We start from the raw sequence: 25,362 nt of genomic DNA, 5'->3' as shown, positions 1-25,362 counted from the left end.
CCCCAACGCTACACCCCCCTCCCCACCGCTACACTCCCCACCGCTACAACCCCACCCCCTCCCCAACGCTTAACCCCACCCCCTCCCCACCGCTACACCCCCCCCCTCCCCACCGCTACACACCCCCCCCCTCCCCACCGCTACAACGCTACACCCCCCCCTCCCCACAGCTACACCCCCCCCCTCCCCACCGCTACAACCGCTACACCCCCCCCCCTCCCCACCGCTAAACCGCTCACGTGACGCGGCCGTCGCTACATGAAAACAAATCTGCCAATATCTTCAACTGTCCCTGCATTGCAGTAGCAAGCGGCGAGACAGTCGCAGTTGGTGTAAGCACAAAACGGGGTAGTATGATTTCTGTTTTGGCGCTACATGCAGTGCCGCTACATGCAGTGCCGCTACATGCAGTGTCGCTACATGCAGTGCCGCTACATGCAGTGCCGCGCGCATTATTTCTGAATAATAACGTCCTTACTGATTGCAGCGTGCTACAGGCTTATTAATTGCAGGGCACAGAGAGGGGTCCTCTTGCCCTCCTTTTAAGTTAAAACTGTTACTGCTAATAATCATCGCTTTGTGACCAGGACATTTGATCTCTTGACCAGAAATGTGGGATTTGGACCAGGAAATCCTACATTTGAAAGTGGAAACACTGGTTACGCAGCAAATCCAGGAGTGAAGAGCAGGAAGATCCCCCTAGAAACATAAATACACTTGGAGCCAGAACGAGCCATCTTACTGCACGGAGGAGCTGGGATCTCGCGACAGGGCGGGCTCCTTTCACGCTGCTGATGGTGCTGCCAACTCATGGAGTGGAGGAGGGAAGGATTGAGGAAGAAGAGTGAGTGGTTAATTCTCCACGTGAGAAGGGAACGTCCATTGAGTCTGATACTGAAATTTGGAGGGCTACTGGGCAAACGCATGAATAGTGCGTCAACCTGATGACCTCAATGAGTGAGACTGCATTGAGGCCTCGCTGCCTTTTAATGTATTGCACACTCAGGTTCATTGATGCTGCATGGTGCTTAGTGAGGGAAACTCAATCCAAGTGAGTAAGCTTGCACTTAGATGGCTGAGACTGACTCTAGTTGAGGCTTCTTACAATGTGTAAATTAATAGAACTGCATCCTAATCCATAGGTGACACCAAATAATTGAGATTATTTTACAAATGAGTGTGAGGACGCATTCTGTTCTTACTACACCAGTAAAGGATGTAGTACACTTTGGGGTTTCCCTTCCATCCCTGGTCCGAACACTTTCTTATCCCCTTAGCGCACAGAAGGCATCAGAATGAAGGGGTTAAGAGCGCTCAGGCCTGGGACGGACGGGGGACCCCCAAGACTGGAAGAAGTTTATTTTTATTTTTTTCTAACATTGATGCTTACTGAATAAGCATAAATTGGGAGTGCATTATTTATATTACGTTAAATAAATGATTGCTGTGCTCCACCATTGGAGGTATCTCTCTGCGCTTTCCCCCCAGCTCATATATATTCTACGAGTTGGTGTTAAGGATTACCTAAGAAAGCAGCAAGTACTTACATTGGACTGTATACATTCACTATAGAGGACTGTTCCACTAATTGTATACTAATATTACTTATAATTCCTCTAATGCTGTCCTCCCATAGACTTTTTTTTTTCTTCATAGATTTATCTTTTATATTTTCTTTAAACATTGCAGGATTCTATGGGGCTACTTACTAGGTGGAGTCAGCTGTTTGGAGGTTAGTTGCACCTCCCCCCCCCCCCCCCCCCAGGGTTTAAGCTCGCCCCTCCCCACTTTCCAAGTTAGCAGGTCTTTTTCATGTTACTGGGTTTGGACAGATCCAATGTGGTGATTCTCCCTCCAAATAGAGGTAAATGAGAATTTTAATCAGATAGTGTTAGGACCTGCTAATGGTCATGCCTTGGTGTGGCTTGGCCAAAGAGTTTAACTAAATTACCCTTTTTCAAGAGAATATATAAGTATTTTTGTCATATTGGATGTAGCATTGAGCTTTTCTGTCTTTTGTTGTATACATTTGGCCACGTTCAGTAGCACTCCCTTTGACACTTGTATACATATGTATATATTATGTGGTATGTTTTTAGGTTTCTTGAGCTTGCTGGGATTCTGTCTCGGAGTGTGTAATTGCATTCTCTATTCAATAATTTATTTACTAATCCATGATGTATTTATTTATACTTTTTTTTTTTTCTATTGCTATTGTCATTCTAACATTTGTGTCTATGTTGGGCCAGTGATTTGGGGTTTCGATTAATACGCACTCCCTTAGGCGGATAGGTTGTCGTATATATCCGTAAGTTAGACTGCATTGGAACAAATTCGATGTGACTGATTAGAGTAAAATCTCTTTATCCAGTAGTTGAATTGCAACGACATTAGGGCAGGGGTGGGCAATTCCAGTCCTCAAGGGCTACCAACAGGTCATGTGTTCAGAATATCCCTGCTTCAGCACAGCTGGTTCAATCAGTCTCTGAACCTCCTGTGCTGACGCAAGGAGATCTTGAAAACCTGACCTGTTGATAGCTCTTTAGGACTGGAGTTGCCCACCCCTGACGCACATGCTATAATTCCTCATTTCCATGAGGTGGGTCTCGTTCACCGCTCCAGAACTGGAGCCCCCCCCCACTTCCATTAACGTCTTTGGGGGGGGGGGGGGGGGGGGGCGGCTCGCAGCCACGTGAAAGCATGGTTGGTGCCATCCCGGTTGCGCTTGGGTGCTTCTCGTTTTCCAGCAGCAAAAGGGTTAAGTAAGAATTTACAGAAGTGTGACACTGTACCACTACTCTTCTAGGTCACTTTGAACATTGTCTATATCCTATGTAGAGGGAATATTTCTGCCTTGGCTATACCACCCTTCCTTCTCTCTCACAGCACTGGGAGATAATCTACCCATTTCCAATGAAAAGTCACCCAGTGTGTAACATAATATGCTGAAGGAAGCTTCCATGACAGTGACCAAATATAAACGCCAAGCAATGAAAAAAAACGAAATGCTGTAGCCCAAGTAACACATCTCATTACTTCTCTACAATGACGCTAAATGGTTACACGGTAAAGAATCTAATAAGATAAACAGACCAACATTTTAAAAGAAAAACATATATTTTAAATCTGGATTGATACTACGTAGTGCAAACATATCCGTTTTTTACATCCCAGGGTGCAAATTAGATTTAAAAAAAAGTTAAATATAACGTTACCAGACAAACGTATAAGAATACAGTGTAGTAGGGAACCATGGGAAATATTGTTAATTAGTTGTACTCACAAGGATGAGTAGTAACCGTCTCGCATCAATGGTTTACCACAGGTCTTCATAGGTGTTTTATACCAGTCACTCAGTCGCCCATAGATTAATCCGTATGGTATGTTTACGTTTCTTATGGACCAATCTATTGGTAACTGAGTGAATGGTATAAAACACCTATAAAGACTTGTGGCAAACATTGGAGGATTGATGTGAGACGGTTACTAATCACCCTTGTGAGTGCAACTAATTAACAATATTTCCCTTGGTTCCCTACTGACTACTGCACTATATTTTTTTTTTATTATTATTTCTCTTATGTTTGTCTGTTAATCTTATATTTTAGTTTGTATCTATCCTGCACTCTGTTGTGTATTAATGAAACAATGTATTAGTCCATGTAAAAAGGTCCGCCCCCACGCATTCCGCACCTAACAGGGTGCAGTATCAAGGAGTACAATTGTATACCTGATGCACACATTTATATACCATCTCCGTAGAGCCACATGGTCTGTCCGGGTGAATGGCGGAACTCCCCATTGATGTCTCCAGTGACAGCAAGCTGAACATGACATCATCCCCCCCGGCAACCACGCTGATAAACCACAATCTGTCACATACCGAAATACATCAAGGACAAACAGATGCTGATCTTCATCCTAATTAATAGAAATTAAAACGGTTACAGTAATCTTTTTACAAGGCCCTGTGTAGATTATCCGGATATGCGTGACACTAATTATATGACTAGTCAAAGGTAGGGAGAATATTTGAAAGCAGCAATCCAAGCTGTTTTTTTATTTTTTTAATTTACATTTTATTTTACCCTTTAACATGTGCATTAATACAATCTACACAACGATAAGTAATTGGCTAAGTTGCCGATCGATCCGTTCTCCTGTGTTCGATCGGCGAAGATTCGGCTCGGGGGTTCACTAAATGACTGCAGAGGAGTATTCTGTTTCAGAAGAGGAAGGGGATGTGACTTTGTAAATGGTTCCTATAGAAACAAACAAGGCTTGTTACTAGTGTTGTACCGGGTAGTGAGTTTGGGAAAAAAACGGGAAACGGGTACCCGTCCAAAATCAATAGTTTTACCTGGTTTGGCACTTACCTGCAGGGTGGCGGCGACATCTAGGAACAGCAGCAGTGGTCCAATAGGAACGCTCCTGCTCCGGTCACATGGTTCTTCGGCGGCTAACACACACACACACTGTTTACCTGCTGCGGTGCTGTGGAATGGATCCCTGCTGTCCCACGCGGGCTGAAGACTCTTCCGATGCTGCCACCGCCACAGGCCCTCTGCTGCTGTTCCTAGATGTTGTCCGTCGCTGGCTGAAAGGTAAGTAATAAGATTATTTTCAGCTACCCTGACATTACCCAACGCCGGGTATTACCCGGTGCCGGGCCCACTTATCAGTTGCCGGGTCCGGATAGCTAGAAATGTGCCCGGTAATTTCAGGTACTCGGTACACCACTACTTGTTACAATATAATACACAAAAAAATGTTATTCAGAGTTGTTTAAAAAAAATGCTACAAGTATTTGCTCAATACAGAACAGATTTTTTTTTAAATCAAAACGTAGGATATTGCTTGGTCTGGAGCATGAAACAAGATGTATAACATGGAGACCAAGTCGCATATATGCCAGAACTCTACAAGAACACATGTTGAAGTATTCTACAATTGCAGGGGGGTGGCATCACGCGTCAAGATGTTCGGCTTGATGATGTCGCTATCGCTCGTGACATCATCGGCACATTCCACCATTTGCCCCAGACAGAACATGTGGCTCTACGGAGATAGTATATAAATGTTTGGATCACGTATATAAATGTTTGGATCACGTATGCAATTCTACTCCTTGATAAAGCACCCTGCTAGGTGCGAAACACTTTGCGGGACTGCCACCCTCCTTCCTACATGGCTCAATAACTTTTTTTTATTTTAATACGTAACAGCATCTTTAGCCCGATGTCAGGGCAGCGTTGTGCCTCATTGCCTTCGTCTGGTGATTTATTTATATAACATGTGCCTTTGAGAGAGTCTCCTGGTGGGACGAAACGCACCAGGACGTCACAAGGAAGCAGCGTCATTGCGTCATCATTGTGGGTCCGGTAATCTGGCCAGACCGTTTCCCTGCTGCGATAGGCTGACGGTGCTTTGTGCGCATTGCGATCAGCCTGTCTTTTGGGGCTCCGAGACCGGAGAGTCCTGTGGTTGATCATCGGCAGCTCAGCCAGTATATCCCGGACGGGTGGCTAATTCTTTTCCTGCACCGCAAGTATATACTTGGAGGATTCGTTTGGAGGACCCACCCTGATCGTGTATTGATATCTACCACTGCTGAGAATTGGGAATAGTTCTACTTTTCAAGCTGCACCACATCATATATACAAGTTTGGACTGTCTATAGTTAGAGCGCTTCCTTTTCTGTTATAATTGTTGTTGTTTTTTTTTAATTGCAATGTTTTCGCGCACAGATTCCAGAATTGGCTGACGCTTATCGCACGGGGTAAATGAGGGTTATATAAGGAAGTATAGAGACGCGCGGTGTTTTGCATAGCCCTGCAAAAAGCCCTGTTTTTACTATCTTTCAGCATTTTATGTTCAGGGATCATTCAACGGTGGTTTGTGATAACGGACTTGTTGCTGAGATTTTTTCTGACTTTTTTTTTTTTCTTCTGATTTTTATATAAAACATATTTACATGCGACGATGCGGAGCGTCCTGCAGAGCTCAATCAAAATGCTCTGCGCTTTCCCAGTCTTTACATTTCCCTACAATAAAAAATAAACAATTTGGCAAGTGCAGCGCCGGCCTGAGGCTTTACGGGGCCCAAGGCGGCACGCTGGTAGCGGGGGCCCCCTGTAAAAGGGTGGACTTGCCTAGACCAGCAGCCCTGCTCTGACAGCGTCATGGCATCATGACATCGCTGCGTCTTGTGATGGCAATGCGGCGTCATGTGACGTCACTTTGCCACGGCAATGCGATGCTGCAGGAGGCAGCTCGCTGCGGAGAAGGCAAGAGCAAACAAGTACCACCCACGACGCCTGCCTCTCTGCCGGTGCTCCCTGCACTTCCTCCTCTTCCCCCTCCGGTCCGGTCGGGGGAAAGTTGGATCCCGCCACCAACAGGATGAAGTGCGGGGCCCCTGGCGGCGCGGTCCCAATATGGCTGCCTTGCTCTAAGACCAAAGCTGGTTCAGACACAGTCCGGCAGCCAATAGAAAACTGAAATGTCATCGGGAGATGGTGTCGCGGCTTTCTATTGGTGACTCCGTGGCCATATTTTATTTCTTTGGAGAAATTGGCAAAACAATACATCTCATTTCCAGGCGACCACGTGTTTCCTGGAGCTGGGAGTATCTTGGTGGGACCTCGTGCATCTATGTACTTTTTAAAATAAAATTGCTATTGGGTCCAAGTTGACGTTCAGATGTGTAAAGTCTGTAATTCTCCTGTAGTACATGGCCATTATCACACCCGGAAGTTGTCTAGAATATATAGATAAAGCGAGGGATTTTCTATTTTGCAATGCTTCATTCGTCACAGTGAAAAACAAATCGCATGACACACCAATATTTCTTATCCCAAAGAAATCCTTCAGCATGTCAACACACATTGGGACTAATTAATGTTTTCTGTAGTTTAATTCACTGAAGTCCCCATTGTCAACCAGCTGCAATGTGGGCGTAAGTAGAAAAAAATAATTTGTCACTTTTTTTGAACCAGGCACAAGGAAAGTTATGGTGAGAAAAGTGCCAAAAAGCCTCCGCCGTACAGTATCTCCTGTGAGTAGGTGTACTAGTTATACACTTTAATACAGGTTTGCTGAAAAATCTGCGTAATACGACAGGCATACGCTTATAGGGATCGGCAGCGGATTTCCAGATCCGCCGCCCTCCGTCTTCGAAATCGCCACGTCATCACCAACGCGATGTCACACTGCGTCTCGTTGCCATAGCAACGCCGTGTCATTGATGCCACAACGTTGCTTTGCCGTGGCAACGAGACGCCGTGTGACATCGCAGCATAATTTGACACTGCAGAAAGAAGGCGGCAGCAGGTAAAGGACTTCTCATTGGTCCCGATAAGTCCGACAGCGCGGCCTCTGTATGGGGGCGGAAATTTGCAAGGCGTGCACTCAACCATAGCACTGATATTTTCACTGATATACATTGTCACGGTAGCTTATAACAAGATATAACGAACACCAAATATCTGGGTTGAACTGAACGAAGCTTAGATATAATAAAATATAATTTATTCCTTAAAAAAGGTGAACACAGCAATATAGTACAATTAACAGACAAGAAGGTAACACTTACTTAGGGTTGGGGGATGGAGAAGTATCAGCTAGCAATTCTCCAGCAATCCGGTGACATTCCAGGTGGAATCTGAAGCACAACTATAAACTGTAGGGTTGACACAGTTTATATACCTGTGTAACCCTATTCTTAACATTGAATACAGACTATTGGTGGACAATTATCTGTATCCAATCCCTAACGTGGAGACACAGATTAACCCATGCCCCCCAGCTAGTTAGCCCATGTGTACTGGGACTCTGAGGATCTTATTTCTGTAGCCCCATAATTAAATCAGGGGCAACGACCAGTCTACCAAATGAAGTATCTGATAGGATCTTCATTGTTTGTAGGTGTAGACATAACACTTATAAACCACTCCAGTTTGATGATTCTCCGCCCTCAGGTAACAATTAGAGTGGCAGAGTCTGTTGATTAGTACTTGGTCTGTTGATTAGTACTTGGTCTGTTGATTAGTACTTGGTCTGTTGATTAGTACTTGGTCTGTTGATTAGTACTTGGTCTGTTGATTAGTACTTGGTCTGTTGATTAGTACTTAGGCTCAATCATCCGGCTTCCCTTCCTGACCTATTTAGCATAGCAGATGGAGTCTGCATTTTTCAGAGCAGATCCAAAATACCATACATATACTCTTTAATATCTACACATATTAATAAGTTCCATTCTGGTGGGCTCAGTGGGTCGAAATTTGCCAGTTTTTAATGCCTACAGTGACTCCACATATTGGCCAAATATCAACTCTCTGTGACCTCCAGAACTGGAGATACAGAAATGCACTTTAAAACATTAAAATACAGGATTATAATGAAACATGGGAACAGGGGAACATACAGTTTCCTGACATGACAAGTTGTAAGTCACATTCCTGGACTGCAGTCCAGTTAACCCCTTGTCTCCCTGGTGAAGTCAGGGGGTGGCCATATGGGGTGCAACCCCTTTAATACCGGGCTAACCCCCCTCTCCCTCTACATACATGCCCTAGCCCAGGAGTAGCCAACTCCAGTCTTCACGGGCCACCAATAGGTCAGGTTTTAAATATATCCCTGCTTCAGTCTTTGAATGAGCCACTGATTTAGCCACTGGGCTGAAGCAGGGATATAATTAAAACCTGACCTATTGGTGGCACATGAGCACTTTATTTGGCCACTCCTGCCTAGCCTTTGCTGTACTGGAATATCAATAAAGCCCATTTATTTACTCCAACTGTTCTACCTCCAGTGAGCTTCTGTCTGCTTTTTTTTTTTTTTATCCCCATACTGTATGTATATTCTGCATTTTAAATGATTTGAGTTATTTGTATACATGAAATGCTTTATATTACTATATTGATAAAATAAAGCTATAATTTATTCGGGTAATGGTAGGGGTCATTTATTTTTCTTCCCTACAAAAATACTTGGAAATACCTGACACACAAGGAAATAATTTGATTAAAAAAATGATTTTATATATATATATATATATATATATATCTATATCTATATCAGAAATAAAATTGCCCATACATGTTTTAACTCTGTATACTGAACACCTATTTATGATCACTTGAATTTGTGAATTGTACATTGACAGAATAGCTACATTTCAATACTGCGAACCAGTCCTGGTTTTGTATCCCTATTAACAGGTTCATTACAAATGTTGGCATCATATGGTAAGATCTGTAACCAATTGGACGGGATCATTGTCACACTTTAATCCTGGAGTTAGTTGTCTGGTACGCAAATGGCTCTCTTGACGTCAAACATTAATGCAACAGAAGTCTACCTTCGAATCTCTGAAATGTGCTGTTTCACCACTAGATGGAGGACAAATTCCCATAATAAAATAGTGCTGAGTAAAGGAGTACTTCGGTATATATTTATTTGGACTAACAATCGATACTCTGACAAGTTTTCCAGAGTTCTCTCTCTTCCTCAGGTCTAGCAAGGTCTGAGGAAGAGAGAGCGAGAGCTCTGGAAAGCTTGTCTTATAATACCTGTTTTATTTGGACTAAAATTGATATCACCTAATAATTAAATGCTTAGTGCAGAGTGAATATCCCAACTGGAATAACAGGGCTATTTCTATTTAATTCCTAATACAATGTAACTTCTCTGACTAAAACAGAGCTACGCAAAGACATGTAAATATTGCAATGCATATAGTGATTGCACACTACTCTGTACAATGCAGACACACAGGACTAGATCTACAAAAGGGTGCTAACAGTGGTGGGCTTCTCAGCAGGCCCAGGCCTGGGGGCGGCAAATTTAGTTTCCCCCCCCCCCCCCCCCGTATACAGAGGCCCTGCTCTCTTCCCCACTGATTGCCGGGAGTGAGCGTTGGGCCTCTGTAAAGGTCTTTTACCTTCTCCTTCATGCCACCCCCCTCCTCCTGTAGCTTCGTGGCGTCGCGTTGTTATGGAAATACGTAATCGCGTGATGTGGTGTTATTTGACGCCGTGGCGCTGGAGGGGGTGGCGGCCCGGGCGTCAAACTGAAGTGTCTACGAGTGCAAAATGTTAAATCCGCCACTGGGTGCTAATCTTTAGCACGCCTTTACTCCCATTCCTATGAGCTTAGCACCCTTTTGTTGTGCTGGGCCCTACATACTGTATAATATAAATACATATTGCTCTGTGTAGTACACATACGTATTATTTTATGTACAGATGTATATTGTTATGCCAATTCATAAATAATGTTTATTATTGGCAAAATACTACATCTGCTATGCAATGTGTAATGCTGCATGGAAAACCTACAAAATGATTTGTTATAAAAATTCTCCATAATAACCTTCAAAATAAGAATAAACAGAAAAAGCCTTGGTACTTTGTAGCAATAAATGAACTGTGAGAAGAACACACAGCTGGTGGAGTAAAATGCACAGCCCGGCTTCTGTTTCATACACCTCCTCCTGGATGAATGGGGCTTTTCAACCCGCACTTTCTGTGGGCTGGGACCAAGCACTGATACTGGCTGTTCCCAGAAATAAATACCTTGAACTCAAAGACAATGTTAGCAATTCTTTTTTCTTTTCTTTCTTTAACGAATTATCGATGTAGCATGGGAGAAACAAGCAGGACACAAGTGTGTTGTTTGTGTTGATGTAGCAAAGAGGATAGGCAGAAATCCCACAGGAATTTAAAAGGCTCTCCAGTAAAAGCTGAATACGGAGAACTGAAACCGCTCCCGCAATAACAAAATCACCAGACTTGGCCTATACTTAAAGATTGTTGGTGACCTGTTTAAGACCTACTGTGGTCCTCCCATGTTTGACCTTTGTTTTGCATCATATGATGTGAACACTGTGCAGAACAATGTTACTTTATGGGTTGTTACATTGAAAATGGTATAAAAGGATCAAATAAATCCAGAATATGAGTCTTTCCTACATATCCTTCAACTACGGTCTTTCTAATATAGGAACAACCAAGAAGAAAAAAAGAGGAGCACACAGACACCTATATGGTGTAGTATTCGTTAATAGTTCCTGATTACAGTCCAAACAGAATTCACTCACATTTGTATGTGATCTCCACAAAGCACATAAGTAAAAGCATACATGTACTGAAGGTTATTTCTTGGGGTAGGTACCTGCTCTGGCACGTTGGGCAACACCGTTCTTAAAGCAGTAATCTACAGTGCTAGATCAGATTATTTTAACAAGTCTTTATCTGTACAGAATCACTTGTCTTTCTACCAGGATCTCCTTAGTTCGGGAGATATTCACCTTTGACATACGATCATTTTTGGGAGGTACAGTTGGCTGCAAACAAGAAGCTTCTGGTTACTCGAACAGTAACTGTGATCGATGAGGTCACCGTTCCTTATTGAGTCCGAGCAGGAACTGTTGAATAATGACACTGCTCCTGGGTGTAGCCTAGAATAACGAACACCCATAAACAGAGCGGGTGGGTTAATGAAGGGAACTGCTGAATTGGACAGTGTCAAGGATTGAACTTCGGCTGAAGTGGATCCCAGTGGCAGGAACAGCAGGGAGCGAAGTAGGGGTCACAAGCAGAGATCCAAGGCAGGCGGCAGGTAGCGAAGTCCGGTAACAAGCAGGGGTCCGAGGCAGGCGGCAGGTAGCGAAGTCAGGAAACAAGCAGAGGTCGGCAACGAGGAAACTGGAACAGGATGATAGCAAAAGCTAACACAGCAGTAAACACAAGAACCTTGCAGGTGCTAAGGAACCAGTATAAACAGGCAAGGAGGAACAGGAAAGGGAGGTTTATATAGGCAGGCTGAGAGGTGGAGCACAGGTGCAGAGGTGTCAGGTAACAGGTTCTGGAATGTTCCTAGTTTAGCAGCAGCAATCCCGGTGGACAAGTTTAGGTACTGCAGGCTATAACAAGACATTAGAGTGGCAGCAGTCCCGGTGGCAAAGCATAGGTACAGCAGGCTAGAGAATATGACATTACTCCCCCCTCCCAAGAGCGTTCTCCGGACGATCCTTGCTAGGCTTGTCTGGATATCGTCGGTGGAAAGCTTTGACTAGTCGCGGAGCATGTACAAAATCTTTGGGTTCCCAAGACCTCTCCTCTGGGCCATAGCCCCCCCAGTGAACCAGGTACTGTAGTTTCCCTCGGTGTAACCTGGAATCCAAAATTCTTTCCACAATGAATTCCTCTTCGTTATCCACGAGGATGGGTTCAGGGGGAGGAAGTCTCCGTCCAGGAAATGGGTTCTCACGGAAAGGTTTCAGCAGAGAAGAGTGAAACACAGGGTGTATTTTGATGGTCTCAGGAAGCTCTAATCTGAAGGACACTGGATTTATTAGTGCTGAGATGCGAAAAGGCCCGATGTACTTTTGGCCCAATTTAATGGTTGGAACCTTTAGACGTAGATTTTTTGTAGAAAGCCAGACTTTATCCCCGACTTGAAATTCTGGGGAGGGTCTGCGGTGTTGGTCTGCTGCTCTTTTGTACTTTACTTGAGTCTCACGAAGCGTCTCTTTGAGGGTCTCCTGGATGTCTCGCAGAGTCTCCAGTTTCTCTGTAACTGCCGGAATGGGGCCTGAAGATGGAAAACGAGGAATAAAGGTTGGATGAAATCCATAATTTGAGAAAAAGGGGCTCTTCTGAGTCGATGAATGATGTGAGTTGTTGTATGAAAACTCAGCTAATGGTAGGAAATCAATCCAGTCATCCTGGAGATGACAAACAAAACATCGTAAGTATTGTTCCAAAGTCTGATTGGTCCTTTCTGTTTGGCCATTGGATTGTGGATGATAGCCAGACGATAAATTTAAACGAATTCCTAGAGAGGAACAGAAGGTCCTCCAAAATTTTGAAGTGAATTGTACCCCTCTATCGGATATGATCTCATCAGGAGCCCCGTGAAGCCGAAACACCTCTTTCACAATCAACTTGGCTGTCTGGTCTGCAGAAGGAAGATTCTGTGCTGCAATGAAGTGAGCCATCTTTGTAAGTCGATCCACCACTACCAGGATGGTATTATGTCCATTTGATCGTGGCAGGTCAACAATAAAATCCATTGATATGGACCCCCAAGGACGAGTTGGAACCGGAAGAGGCTGCAGTAAACCCACGGGTGATGCTCGAGGGGTCTTGGTCCTAGCACAAGTTTCACAGGAGAGGACATAGTCTTTAACATCTTGTGCTAATTTAGGCCACCAAAAAGAGCGAGACAACAGTTCCTGTGTCTTGAGGACACCTGGGTGACCCGCGGGTCGGGAGTCGTGCATTAATTGGAGCACCTCTAATCTTACCTCCTTAGGAACGAACAGACGATCATTACAGTTCCAGAGACCATCACATAGAAATAGTTCTGCTTCCGGAGGAGGGTTTTTAAGAAAAGTGTCATTTGAGTAGGCTCCCTTTATTCGTGTGAGGAGATCGGCAGAGAATGTGACGCCCAAAAAATTTCTTTTTGGAAGAATAGTTTCTTCTTGCTCTTTGTCTGAGCTAGGATTCGGAAAGGACCGTGACAAGGCGTCGGCTTTCCCATTCTTGGAGCCAGGACGGTATGAAATGTGGAACTGAAATCTTGCAAAGAAGAGAGCCCATCTGGCTTGTCGCGCAGACAGTCTCTTTGCGGATCGAATGAATTCTAAGTTCCTATGATCCGTAAAGACCGTAATTGGATGATTGGCCCCCTCCAGTAGATGTCTCCACTCAGAGAATGCAGCTTTTATAGCCAAGAGTTCTTTGTTTCCGATGTCATAATTTCGTTCAGCTGTTGACATTTGGTATGAATAAAAAGCACATGGATGAAGGAGCATCTTGGGTCCAATTCTTTGTGACAGAATGGCACCAACAGCGGAGTCGGATGCATCCACTTCCAAGATGAATGGTAATTCTGGATTTGGATGGATGAGGATAGGGGCAGATGTGAAGAGTGACTTCAATTGTTCGAATGCCGCATCCGCTTTAGGAGACCATTTGAAGGGGAATTCCTTCCGTGTGAGTTGGGTGATTGGGGCAATAATGCCAGAGAAATTTTTAATAAAACGTCTATAGAAATTGGCAAAACCCACAAATCTCTGAATGTCCTTTTCATTCCGAGGGATTGGCCATTCCACCACAGCTTGAATCTTGCCTGGGTCCATACTCAAACCCTCGGGAGAGATGATGTAACCGAGAAATTGCATGCTGGTTTTTTCGAATTCGCATTTTTCTAACTTGATGTATAAATTGTACTTACGGAGACGCTCAAGGACAATTCGGACATGTCTCTGGTGATCCATGATGTTATCTGAGAAGACTAGGATGTCATCCAGGTATGCCACTACGAATTGGTCCAATAACTCTCGGAGGACATCATTGATTAAATGCTGGAAGGTAGCAGGGGCATTACAGAGTCCGAAAGGCATCACCAGATATTCATAGTGCCCATAACGGGTTCGGAAGGCTGTTTTCCATTCGTCACCGGGTCGAATGCGGACCAAATTATACGCTCCTCTGAGATCTAATTTGGTAAAGATCTTGGCTGACCGAATTCTTTCCAATAGTTCAGGAATCAGAGGTAATGGGTACCTGTTCTTCACCGTTATCTTATTTAGTTCCCGATAGTCAATGCAGGGGCGTAGAGAACCGTCTTTTTTTCCCACGAAGAAGAGCGCAGCGCCTGCTGGAGAAGTAGAGGGTCGGATAAAACCCTTTGATAGGTTCTCCTGTAGGTAGTCATTGAGGACCTTCAATTCCGGTTCTGAGAGGGAATAAATTCTTCCAAACGGAATAGCAGCACCCGGTAATAATTCAATGGGACAGTCATAAGAGCGATGTGGGGGAAGCGTATCCGCGTTCTTCTTGTCACACACATCTAAAAACTCAGAGTAAGGAGCCGGCAGAAGATTTTCTTGAGACGAGGAAATCTTATGTATTCCTACACACTCTGGTATAGGAGTTTTAGGTAGACAGGCTAGCTGACAGTGCTCCGAGGGAAACGTGAGTGTCTTGGTCTTCCAGTCGATTAGTGGGTTATGGATCATGAGCCATGGAATTCCCAGAATCACTGGAAACAAAGGTGATGGAATGAGACCAAATGAAATCTTCTCCTGGTGATTGGGCTCCATGATGAGTGTTAAGTTGCTGGTTTCATGGGTAACAGGTCCAGAGCTCAAGGGAGAACCGTCAACGACTTCCATCCTTTCTGGCGATTCCTTGGCTACAAATGATACCGAATTGTTCTTGGCGAATTCTATGTCCATAAAATTCCCTGCCGCCCCTGAGTCGACCATTACTGTGGTTGAAAAACGATGTGTTCCTTCCTCGATGATAATAGGAACCAGGAGGTGAGGGTGTAGCGAAGGAGGGTTATCTTTCCTTTGAGAAGCAGAGAGAACAGTCTTTGAAATAGCGTGCAGCTGATTTCTTCTAGGGCTCTGGAAAGAAGACCGCCTGGACTTGTTTGGGCAATCAGCGAGATAGTGCCCATCGTTTCCGCAATATAAACAGAGATCTTCTGTTCGGCGTCTATTCCTTTCCCCGGTTGAGATGGGTCCCCGCAGTGTATTTACTTGCATTGGCTCCTCCTCCGTCTCCCTGGAACGTCTTGGGGTACTGACATCTCTAAACCCGGGGGTGCTTGGCATAAACCCCTGTCTCTCCAATCGTCTTTCCGTAAGCCTACGATCAATTTGAATGCATAAACAGACAAAGTCCTGAAATCTCTCTGGGGTCTCCACCCGGGCTAGTTCGTCTTTAACTTGCTCCGAGAGACCCTGCCGAAAATGATATTTCTGCGCGGCCTCATTCCACTCAGTATCGTTAACCCATCTGCGGAATTCAGCGACGTACTCAGCTGCCGAGCGTCTTCCTTGACGAAGATTGTTCAGAGTTGCCTCAGCGGTTGCACTACGATTTGGGTCATCAAAAATAAGACTCATGGCATCGATAAATTCCTCCAGGTCCCTTAGTAGTGGGCTATCCTGTTCTAACATAGGGGAGACCCAAGCAAGGGCCTCATCCTTGAGCAGGGTTATGATCAGTCCAACCCGGGCTTCGTTGGTATTATAGATGGTAGGCTGAAGCTTGAACACATGTCTGCATTGATTAAGGAAATCCCGAAAAGATTGTCTTTTTCCTCCAAATTTTTCCGGAAGGGTTACACGGGGTGCGGTTTGCACAGTCACAGTGTTTTGACCAGACAAGGTGATTAAGGCTGCACGTAGTTCACGATTCTCAGCTTCCGCAGTGGCGGCTTTTTCTTCTAAGCGGCCAAGACGATTAAACACGTGTCTTTGTTGTTCCTGGTAACCAACCATGATATGTTGCAAGTCATGGAGTGTCTGAGCCTGAGTCGGGTCTGTTCCAGCGGAATCCATGGTAGGGCCTGTTTATTCTGTCAAGGATTGAACTTCGGCTGAAGTGGATCCCAGTGGCAGGAACAGCAGGGAGCGAAGTAGGGGTCACAAGCAGAGATCCAAGGCAGGCGGCAGGTAGCGAAGTCCGGTAACAAGCAGGGGTCCGAGGCAGGCGGCAGGTAGCGAAGTCAGGAAACAAGCAGAGGTCGGCAACGAGGAAACTGGAACAGGATGATAGCAAAAGCTAACACAGCAGTAAACACAAGAACCTTGCAGGTGCTAAGGAACCAGTATAAACAGGCAAGGAGGAACAGGAAAGGGAGGTTTATATAGGCAGGCTGAGAGGTGGAGCACAGGTGCAGAGGTGTCAGGTAACAGGTTCTGGAATGTTCCTAGTTTAGCAGCAGCAATCCCGGTGGACAAGTTTAGGTACTGCAGGCTATAACAAGACATTAGAGTGGCAGCAGTCCCGGTGGCAAAGCATAGGTACAGCAGGCTAGAGAATATGACAGACAGATATCAATACAAAGAGGGCCCAAAAACCCATGCATAGGAAGCCATACTTAGATGACCTGTATGATTGCCTCATAATACCATATTGGCCTGAATATAGTACGGCCTCGCACATAATACGACCCTAAAGTTTTGAAGGTGTTCTGCGTTGAAAATAAAAGGTGTTTGGCTGCGCGGATAATACGAGTACTGTTTTCAGAAGGACATTTTTAGGAAAAAAACATAGCACTATATGCAGACCAATACGGTAGTTGCTAAAGCAGCAACAAACCAAACGGCCAACACCCGCATTTGCCAGTTTCTCGTTGGCTTACTGTAAGCATGTACCGTTTTTTTATTTTTATTATTATTATTATTTCCCCTTGAGAGGAGGGTTGAGAGACACCTTTTTTTTTTCAAGTCCAAAATATAAACTGCTATAAGAAACTATGGTAAATACATGGTATGTTATCAATTGTATTTCCAAACTTTTTAAGAACACCTCAAAATTGTATTGTGATGCTGTTAATCTGCAGCATTCTATGTACTTAAACATACTATTGCTGTAGTAGTTTATTTTATCTTTTTCCCTTCGATAAAACAAGCTTCTTTCCGTATTCTAACCTCTTGCTCCTACTATAATCCCTACACTCACATTTTTAACTCCTCCTTCTACTCTGGTACCTTTCCCTCCTCCTTCAAACATGCAACAGTCATACCATTACTCAAAACCAGCAGCTTGACTCTACCTGTCTTTCTAACTATCGACCTGTCTTCCTCCTGCCTTTTGCCTCTAAACTCCTTGAACGTCTTATATTCTCTCGCTTGCTCCATTTTCTTACCACCTATTCTCTCCCAGACCCGCTACAATCTGGCTTCCCAACTGCTCACACCACTGAAACAGCCCTCACTAAAATAACTAATGACGTCCATGCTGCCAAAGACCGAGGTCATTACACTCTGCTCATATTACTTGACCTCTCTGCAGCATTTGACACTGTGGACCACCCTCTTCTCCTTCACATTCTCCATACTCTTGGTATTCGTAACAAAGCTCTATCCTGGATCTCCTCTTACCTCTCCCATTGTACTTTGTGTCTCTTCTGCTAACACCTCCTCTATCGATCTCTCTGTGGGGGCACCCCAGTGCTCTGTCCTGGGACCTCTTCTCTTTTCTCTGTACATACTTTCTCTGGGTGACCTAATCACATCTCTTGGGTTTAAATATCACCTCTATGCTCACGACACACAAATTTACATTTCAACCCCTGACCTTACACCTGCAGTACAGACCAACGTTTCTGAATGTCTCTCTGCGATATCCTGGATGGCCCTCCACTGGCTTAAACTTAACATGGCAAAAACAGAGCTCCTCATAATTCCTCCTCCCAAACTTGACCCCACCTCCTTCCACATTACTGTTGGGAGTACTATCATTCACCCAATAGCTCAAGCATGCTGCCTAGGGGTCACACTCGACTCCTCTCTCACTTTCTCCTCTCTACATTCGAAACGTATCTAAAACCTGACGCTTTTTCCTCCCGCAATATTACAAAGATACGCCTTTTCTGTTTGACTGCTAACTCTGACTCATGCCCTCATTCTCTACCGTCTCGATTACTGTAACCTCCTGCTGTCCGGCCTTCCTGCCTCTCACCCGTCTCACCTACAATCTATCCTAAACCCTGCTGCCATGATCACTCTACTCTTTCCTAAATCTGTGTCAGCGTCTCCCCTGTTGAAATCCCTCTCCTGGCTTCCTATGAAAACCCTTATCACACATTTCATTCTCACTTTTAAAGCTTTACACTCTTCTGCTCCTCCTTACATCTCAGCCCTAATTTTTCGCTATGCACCATCCCGACTCTTGCGTTCTGCTCAAGGATGTCTTCTCTCTACCCCCTTTATATCTAAAGCCCTCTCCCGCCTTAAACCTTTATCACTGACTGCCCCACACCTCTGGAATGCCCTTCCCCTCAATATCCGATTAGCACCCTCTCTTTCCACCTTAAAGACCCATGTAACAGGGACTTATCTCTGTTAAAGCAACGTGCCTCTAATCCAGCAGTGCGCTGGTTAATTGCACACCTGCAATCAACCAACCCAACCTGCCTAATCAGAGCTCTCTCAGAAATAGCCTGTTCTGAGACACAGGAGGAGGATTCCTGATCTCACAATTGGAGCTGACCTAGGAAAGAGAGACCAGAGGATTTCCTTAGTGGAAACTGGACTTACCAGAGGACAGATGTCTTGAGCTGCAAAGAGACTGCAGGCTGACTGCAAGACAAAGGGGAGCAGACTATACCTGGACAGACATTGCCTTTGCACACAAAGGTGCTGACCCAGGAGAGCAGAGAGGCTTCCCCTACAGCTACAAGAAGCAGATAAGACTTTCTTATGGGACTGTTATATATCTGTATATATATTTATATATTTGGGGCTGGTAAATAGCTTAGCTAACCACCCAGTTAGAGAAGGCTGAACGACATGTGTAGATATACTCCAAAGCAGAGTAGGTTTTTTGTTTGGCTTATTTTCATATGTTTTGCTGTGTTTAAGGGACAGGCGCAATAAAGCCTAATTTTAGTTTCACTTTAAATGGTTTCCATTGCGTACCACTGAACACGGCTCTTACAACCCACTTTAAGACACACTTGCTTAAAGAAACATACGAGTAGCTCCGTGGCTTATACTATACACACAATACATACACGTCTCTTGCAGATGCACTTAGAATGCACCAGAACGCCCTCCTACTGTCACTGTACATTTTTTCTACTTACCAATTAGATTGTAAGCTCTTCGGAGCAGGGACTCCTCTTTTGAAATGTTACTTTTATGTCTGAAGCACTTATTCCCATTATGTGTTGTTTGTATTATTTGTTATTTATATGATTGTCACGTGTATTACTGCTGTGAATCACTATGTACATTAATGGCGCTATATAAATAAAGACATACATACATACATTACAATAATAACATGTAAAAGTTTAGCAAACTGTATGGTTGTTTACAAAGTAAAATTCCCGTCAGTCTTTCCATTGAACCTCCGGCAACATACTGCAGAACCTCAGGATGTCACAGAACGCAGGTTAATAATCATTGCTTAAAAGCAGGGGGGCTCAACTCCAGTCCTCAAGCACCCCTACCCCCCAACAGGTCAGGTTTTCAGGATATCCCAGCTTCAGCACAGGTGGCTCAATCAGAGGCTCAGTGTTCTGATTGAGCCACCTGTGCTGAAGCTGGGATATCCTAAAAACATGACCTGTTGGGTTGGGCTTGTGGACTGGATTTGAGACCCCCTGCTTTAAAGCATGTTCACTGTAAGGTATGCACATTATATCTCCCTCCCTGCCTCTTCTCTCTCCCTCCCCCTCTTCCCTCTCCCCTCCTTTCCCCCAGTGATTTCAGGGTCCATCCAAAGTACAGATCTATATTCAGATACAAGTCATTTTAGTACTCCTGGTAATGAGAACATTGATTTTCAGTACTGCTATCTGTGGAATCTTCTCTTGTAGTTGTAAATATAAGAACATTGCTTTTTGATTGCATTAAGTTGTGGGCCATATGGTTTTAAAGCTAAAATTGTTCCAAGGAAGTGATTATTCATATAATGGATAAACCGTGCATTCACGACACTGCATTTTTATTGGGTCTTATTCAGTATCATGGTTCTGACCAAATCAATCCATTTCCATCTCACAAAGTTTAGCTGCAAGAATGCGGAATGATACAGATGTGGATAGTAGAACTGTTGCTGTGCGTCTCTTATCTGGCTGTATTAAATAAGCACAACCTAAACATGGGTACCAGAACAATAGGGGCGTTCTGTTTCTTTCCAGGACACTATCACTGCATAATCTACAGCACTAAATTCTTGTTCTTTTACTGAACTCGAGAGAAACGAGCAGATTTTAAAGCCGCTACACCGATATATTTTTCTGATTCCCATAATGTTGTTTGATCCGTCTCTCACTGTACAAAACAAAGGTTTCTACATCAATGTCAAACAATCTGTATGCTCTTTCAGTCTTTCAACCTCTTGTTGCCTTCTTCAGCTTGTGTCGTATATAGTGTGTTTATAATGTAATATAATTCCAAAGCCACTTTGAAAAAATAAATATCACCAGAAACGTAATGAAGTATATTTAAGATTAAGGCTATTAAAAGCATGAATAACCTTCTATGCCCCTGCTCATCTCCTGCGCTCTACCTATAACCGTCTCCTTTCCACCCCTTTCACCTCTACAGCTCTGTCTATGGCCTTAAACCCTTTTCCCTCACAACACCTTATCTGTGGAACTCCCTCACACTCAGTATACGCCAAGCACCTTCCCTCCCCACCTTCAAGACAAACCTGAAAACCCAGCTCTTAAATGAAGCATCCGAATAGCCTTGACTCGTGGCTATTGTTACACAGTCACTCCTGCCGAGCACTGCCATCTACTGCACCTACCCATCATCAAGGCCAAGCACTGCCATCTACTGCACCTACCCACCATCAAGGCCAAGCACTGCCATCTACTGCACCTACCCACCATCAAGGCCAAGCACTGCCATCTACTGCACCTACCCACCATCAAGGCCAAGCACTGCCATCTACTGCACCTACCCACCATCAAGGCCAAGCACTGCCATCTACTGCACCTACCCACCATCAAGGCCAAGCACTGCCATCTACTGCGCTTATTCCCTCACCTGCTGTTTATGTACATTTCCCAATACACTACTTTAGACTATAAGCTCTCCGGGGCAGGGATTTCTATTGTCTGGCTGTTGCGCTTATTGTATTATTATAATGCCTTGTACAGTATAATGAAATGCAAATTATGCGTTATCATATCATCCCTTATTCACTAGTCCATTACGGTTAACGCGGGGACTTCACGTTGCGTTATCGAAGTCAGCACTAAACTTGGCGTAACTCCCATCCAGACTCTGCAAAGGCCTTTTTCCGTGTCTGGATGGGTGTAACGCCACAGTCAGGCATCAGTTACATAACGTAGTATTACTACCCTCTCTGGCAAAAAACATATTTCAGGTCTGAATAGGATTGCGTGCGTGTGTTAACGCGTCCTACAATAACGGGACGTTAACCCAGTTCTAATTAGATATATTGCAGCCTTTATTTTGTGCATATAATTAGCTTTGTAGATGCACCATTAGTTCGGGGGAACATTTCGTTTGTTCCCGTGTTAGGTCACATTCTGTTCCCTGATTTAATGTAGCTTAGTGCATAAAGGCCTACGTTTGGATAGAGAGCCAATAACATATAGAAAACTGAAACCCCAGCACAGTGTGATTCCTGCTGTCTGACCGAGGTTAAACTAGCCACTTAATATTTTTACTTACATTTTTTTCTAAAGCTTCTGTTAGAAAAACCCCATAATAAGCATTATTGAAAAGCTTGGACTGTTGTCTCTAGAATGTTTTGCTTGGTGTAGACATTTACGTGAAATTACAGTAGGTGGGAGTAAAGCAGAGGTTCTCAACTCCAGTTCTCAAGACTCTCCAACAGGTCAGGTTTTATGGATATCCCTGCTTCAGCACAAGTGGCTCAGTCGTAGACTGTGCTACTGATTGAGCCACCTATGCTGAAGCGGGGATATCCTTAAAACCTGACCTGTTGGGGGGGTCTTGGGGACTGGAGTTGAGAACCCCTGAGCTACAGTGAAGTAAAATAAATTAAGTGATTTTAATATTTTTGGAAAAGTGCATAAATCTTCCAGGGTGGGGGAAAGCAAAGTTTACTATACGGTAGGTCATTCTTAATGTGTAGGCAACCAAATTGATTTTTCAAAATGTTGTATCACTTCCCAAGACATATCTATACTAATAATTCTTCCATTTTCAGAACCTATGCTGTAAGGCAGCGGTGCGCACAATGGGGGCGCTAGATTTTCAGGGGGGGGGTGATTAATTTAAATGTCGGGGGACCGCGCGAGGCCTGTCTAATACACTTCCCTTTCAGTGACGCGTCGTCCTGGTAACCCGGCGTCAAATGATGACGGGATTGAGGGGGTGGGGGGGAGGCGCCGAGGAGAGCAGTCAGGGGTGTGCACGGGGAAAAGTTTGCACACCCCTGCTGTAATGAAAATGCAATACAAGTTTTCAATCAAAAATGAATATTCACCTGGCTCTAGACCAGGGGGGATAAACTCCAGTCCTCAAGCAACCCCCCCCCCCCCACCCCTCCCTTTTGGTCAGGTTTTCAGTATATCCCAGCTTCAGTACAGGTTGCTCAATCAGTCCTTGCTTCAGCACAGGTGGCTCGATTGTGCTGAAGCTAGATATCCTGAAAACCTGCCCTGTTGGCGGGGCTTGAAGACTGAAGTTGAGCACTCCAGCTATAGACCAAGGGTGCGCAAACTGGGGGTGCACAAACTGGGGGTGCACAACTGAGCCCTGCGCTTATAGAGATACCGCGTTCTTCCCCACAGCATTTAAATTGATTGCCAGGGGAGAACACACGGCCTCTTACCATCTCCGGCTTCTCCCCCTGCATCTTCTGATAGTGAGAACGCGGCGTCCCATTGCCATAACGTGACGTTGCAATGTCCCATGACACTGTGACGTCACAGAGATGAGATGCTGGAGAGCAGTTAAGAGGGTGGGGGTCGCGACTTGTAAAGTTTTGCACCCCTGCTCTAGACTATAGGGTGCAAGGTGAACCTATTCTTTTCTGTTTGGTAGATTTGTGTGAGGGCTTTGACCCATCTGTTTTTGTAATGATTTAAGCTGTGCTAGTGACCTTGGGGATAGCACTGCCAGAAGCTTGACTTTTAATGGAATGGCCCTTAACAAAGATGTGTCTATGCCAGCCAGCTGCAAAGCTAACCTGCACTATCTGGAAAGTGTGTGTGTGTGTGTGTGTGTGTGTGTGTGTGTGTGTGTGTGTGTGTGTGTGTGTGTGTGTGTGTGTGTGTGTGTGTGTGTGTGTGTGTGTGTGTGTGTGTGTGTGTGTGTGTGTGTGTTTTTTATATTTTGAATATTCAAATATGTATTAACAGTACAGATTCTTCGTAAAAGCCTTGAAAATGACAAATCATGTTAATTTGCAGTCGCCACTTGTTGAGAAACCATTCTTTGGCCAGGTTACCTGTGATTTTCTACCTTCACTGCTTTCATGATCAGCTCTACAAATCCTGATATTCCTGAAGAAGGCTTAAGGAATGTTTCAAATTTTTCATTAACAAATAACCTTTAGATACTGCTCCATCATTGAGAGAAGATCAGGGCGCTTGATGTGATTTGGTGTTTACATGATAAAATATTTGCTGAGCATTCTGGCAAGTGGGCAAAATGTGACAAATTTCTGATCCAGCTGGAATCACAAAGTACTGATAAGAAATCCACCTTGTGAAGTCCAAGGTTGAATCACCAAGATGTTGAGAGGGCCTGTTTTGATCTAAGGCTGAGGACCCGCTGCGGACGGCCGTGCGAGCCACGAGCCCCTTACCTCCTGCCTGTCTGTCCCCGCTGCCTCCTTCTGACGAGGCTCACTACGCGCTGTGACACGTCAGCCGCCAGGGAATGCAAGAGAATTGCGATCCCGAGCGGTGACGCGTCACGTGGTACGCTGGTGAGCCTATCGGCGCCGGGGGCTGGAGTATCAGAGCTTCCCCCCCACCTCCAAAAGGTAGGGGGGGGGGGGGAGTGTGTGTATGTATGTGTTGTGTAGGGAGGGACCAGGGGGGGGGGGGGACGACAGCACGGAGAGCCCTCCGCTCAAACCACGCCCCCGCTCCCACCAGACCGCATGTTTCCAATTTAATTTGATTTGGAAAATATAAGTGTTACCAGTGGATGTTTCTTTCCTTATCGTGAAGTAAAATGTATTGATTATGGAAGTTGGTACACCACTGTATCATTACATGCATAAATCCATTCTTGTTTTGCTTTCATTTGCTAATTCAGTGGGTAGTGTGCAGAAACTTTAAACATTTGCAGAGATTTTTTTGATATATATCTACGTTTGAAGTTGCTTAGCTTGTATGTAATGCACCCTAAAAATTAAAAGCGCCTTTCATTTAAAAACTTCAGGTCCATTGACATGCACCCCATCCTATTGCTGCTTCAATGCATGTCCCCCTTATGTTGCTATGGAGCTTTAGTTATTTCTGTGGATTAAAGAGAGGGCAGGTATTACTTAAAATTAACATTTCATGTTTTGCTGTGGTCTACATTAAGTTGTATTTTCTTTTAAAAAAATAAATCTGTTCTCAAAAAGTAACCCCCACTGCCTTTCCATAATCTGTTATCCACATACCAATGAACATATGGAGATGCCTCAAATGGATAAGGCATCAGGTGCCCTTTTTTTCTATAGCGTTGAGGGTAGGGTGTCAGGAAAAAGCTAAATAGTCTGCAAATTGGATCTCAGTCCTTAGTAGTACAGAGATGATCATTGTTTAGTTATAATGGGTCCCCATGTTCTACAGGCCGTACAATAGGGGTGAAAGACAAAACAAGCATAACACACAAAAGGTCAGTCATTCCTTGCTCCTAGGAGTTTCTAA

General features: G+C 44.5%; 1 protein-coding gene across 9 annotated transcripts in view; it reads left to right on the top strand.

Moving 5' to 3' along the window:
- Positions 1–610: 610 nt before the first annotated feature.
- DPF3 (double PHD fingers 3) overlaps positions 611–25,362 on the top strand; it is a 195,111-nt gene continuing 170,359 nt past the window's right edge. For all 9 annotated transcript variants that reach the window (XR_012803848.1, XR_012803847.1, XR_012803846.1 and 6 more), the window contains exon 1: positions 611–844. Coding sequence is in view for 6 of the 9 variants with exons in the window: in XM_075614232.1 (XP_075470347.1) it covers positions 795–844 (50 nt within the window). In the remaining 3 variants the exon portion in view is untranslated. The remainder of the gene's footprint in view (positions 845–25,362) is intronic.

The sequence above is a fragment of the Ascaphus truei genome, chromosome 9, assembly GCF_040206685.1.
Source record: "Ascaphus truei isolate aAscTru1 chromosome 9, aAscTru1.hap1, whole genome shotgun sequence".
Taxonomy (NCBI): Eukaryota; Metazoa; Chordata; class Amphibia; order Anura; family Ascaphidae; genus Ascaphus; species Ascaphus truei.
This window is presented reverse-complemented; position numbering and strand designations above follow the sequence as displayed.